At 42.6% G+C, this 1,958-nt stretch overlaps 2 protein-coding genes across 2 annotated transcripts in view; both read right to left on the bottom strand.

Annotated features, from left to right (window-relative positions):
- LOC103524185 (chaoptin-like) overlaps positions 1-240 on the bottom strand; it is a gene marked incomplete at its 3' end in the record, with an annotated part of 45,219 nt that extends 44,979 nt beyond the window's left edge. Inside the window, exon 1 of the mRNA XM_026832630.1 lies at positions 152-240. Within this exon, the coding sequence (XP_026688431.1) occupies positions 152-192 (41 nt within the window). The remainder of the gene's footprint in view (positions 1-151) is intronic.
- A 92-nt stretch (positions 241-332) lies between these two features.
- On the bottom strand, positions 333-1,725 carry LOC113472867. Its single transcript, XM_026832663.1, has 3 exons — positions 1,548-1,725; positions 614-663; positions 333-428 (listed from the first exon to the last, which is right to left on the bottom strand). Exons 1-3 carry the CDS (start codon positions 1,723-1,725, stop codon positions 333-335), a joined length of 324 nt encoding a protein of 107 aa, XP_026688464.1.
- Positions 1,726-1,958: the final 233 nt, after the last annotated feature.

Here is a 1,958-nt window from a genome sequence, read left to right on the forward strand (position 1 = left end):
CACAGTTTTTCAATGTTTTTTTTTTTCCACTCGTTCGCGCCGTATTCAATGTTGGTCAACAGAATATTCAATCTTATAGTACATTTCAATCTTATAGAACAGTCAAATGGGAAGTATAGTACATAATACCTATAGTCCTTTGTAAACTTACATGAAGGCTCGATGTTGGATAGTGGCTATCTGGTTGGTCATCAGCCGAAGTGAGTCTATGTGGACATCCGTGAACGCTTCATTTTCTATCACCTGATCTATCTAACAGTTCTACATATGGGTATCCTATTCAATTTTGTACTACAGAATAGTAAGAATGGTATGTATAGTCATTTCTAAACTTACATGAAGGCTCGATGTTGGATAGTGGCTATCTGGTTGGTCATCAGCCGAAGTGAGTCTATGTGGACATCCGTGAACGCTTCATTTTCTATCACCTGATCTATCTAACAGTTCTACATATGGGTATCCTATTCAATTTTGTACTACAGAATAGTAAGAATGGTATGTATAGTCATTTCTAAACTTACATGAAGGCTCGATGTTGGATAGTGGCTATCTGGTTGGTCATCAGCCGAAGTGAGTCTATGTGGACATCCGTGAACGCTTCATTTTCTATCACCTGCAATCCGGACATGATCACATCCGCGTGATTGATCCTTTCTCCTGCACCTGAAATCAATCAATCAATCAATCAATCAATTGAATCTAATTAGTCAGTCAATCAATCAAACAATTTATCAATCAGTCAATCAACCAACCAATCAATTGATGTCTAAAATCCAAGATTAAATCTAAAATCATTATGATGAGATAAATGATTCACTCAATCGATTAAATCTAAAATCAACAAATCACCTCGGAACTGCTTTCGCATTACTTCAAGGCACAGTCTTGCCAGCCTAGTTAGCTTGGTTGGTCAGGTGCAGAAGGTGTGGAGAGGAGGAGGAATCAGCCTCTCATATCATCTTTGACTGCCCTGCGCTTTCATTACTAAGACTCAGTACCCTGGGACACCCAGGAGAAGAGATAGTAACCATACACTCGAACCCAATCAAACCACACCTGAGCTTCGCAAGAGGATCAGGAGTGTTTGAAAGGCAAAGCAATAGTCCTAAACTAAAATGGACGCGGCACATCAGGGATCAGGAAGAGACCGCCTTAACATAATAATAATAGCTTGGTTGGTAGCCCGTCTGACTTGTAAGCGCTAGGCCGAGGGGCGGTTTTTATCCTGACCGGATAATGTTCGGCTTTCTCCTGTCCTGTCGATTTAGGGACGATAAGACCTTAGATATTGCAGTTCCCTCTATTAAACCTCTCGAAAAATCCCCACCCTCCTAATTGGCATTATGAAAGAAGAATCCTCACCTCCGCCCCCCGCAGCCAAGTTCGGAAACTTGGCAAACGGGACCGAAATACAGCTGACGTCGTTCGGCTTTCTCCTATCCTGTCGATTTAGGGACGATAAGACATTAGATGTTGCAGTTCCCTCTATTAAACCTCTTGAAAAATCCCCACCCTCCTGATTGGCATTATGAAAGAAGAATCCTCACCTCCGCCCCCCGCAGCCAAGTTCGGAAACTTGGCAAACGGGACCGAAATACAGCTGACGTCCGAACTCTTACACGAACACATCGAGTTGAACGGACACGGGTACAACTGGGGCCTCGTCCCCCGGATTTGGGAACCGCTGAGCACCAGGAGGAGCGTGAGGAGGCCCGGCAGACACATTTGGGAACCGCTGAACTTCAGTCAATCTGCGAACAAGAAGGGTTAGAGGGAGTTTTAATTTTATTATTATGTATTTATTTTTAATTTGATTTATTTGTTTTTAATGAAAACTTGTTAAAATTTGAACAAATTTCTGAGCCCTAACTAACCCCTAATTCTTCCAACACCGTGAGATAGGTGCCATGTCTATCTCACGGCCTCGGGCGATGGAAAAGGCACGTAAAGAATTACAG

The sequence above is a fragment of the Diaphorina citri genome, unplaced genomic scaffold (assembly GCF_000475195.1).
Source record: "Diaphorina citri unplaced genomic scaffold, Diaci psyllid genome assembly version 1.1 scaffold5, whole genome shotgun sequence".
NCBI classification, from domain to species: domain Eukaryota; kingdom Metazoa; phylum Arthropoda; class Insecta; order Hemiptera; family Psyllidae; genus Diaphorina; species Diaphorina citri.

What these genes read in the sequence shown, in the direction of transcription:
- LOC113472867 (XM_026832663.1), bottom strand. Translation starts at nt 1,725, where the DNA reads ATGTGTCTGCCGGGCCTCCTCACGCTCCTCCTGGTGCTCAGCGGTTCC. An exon ending in CTTGGCTGCGGGGGGCGGAG is followed by an intron (nt 664 to 1,547) that starts GTGAGGATTCTT and finishes GATTGATTTCAG; the next exon opens with GTGCAGGAGAAAGGATCAAT. An exon ending in TGATCATGTCCGGATTGCAG is followed by an intron (nt 429 to 613) that starts GTGATAGAAAAT and finishes TAGATAGATCAG; the next exon opens with GTGATAGAAAATGAAGCGTT.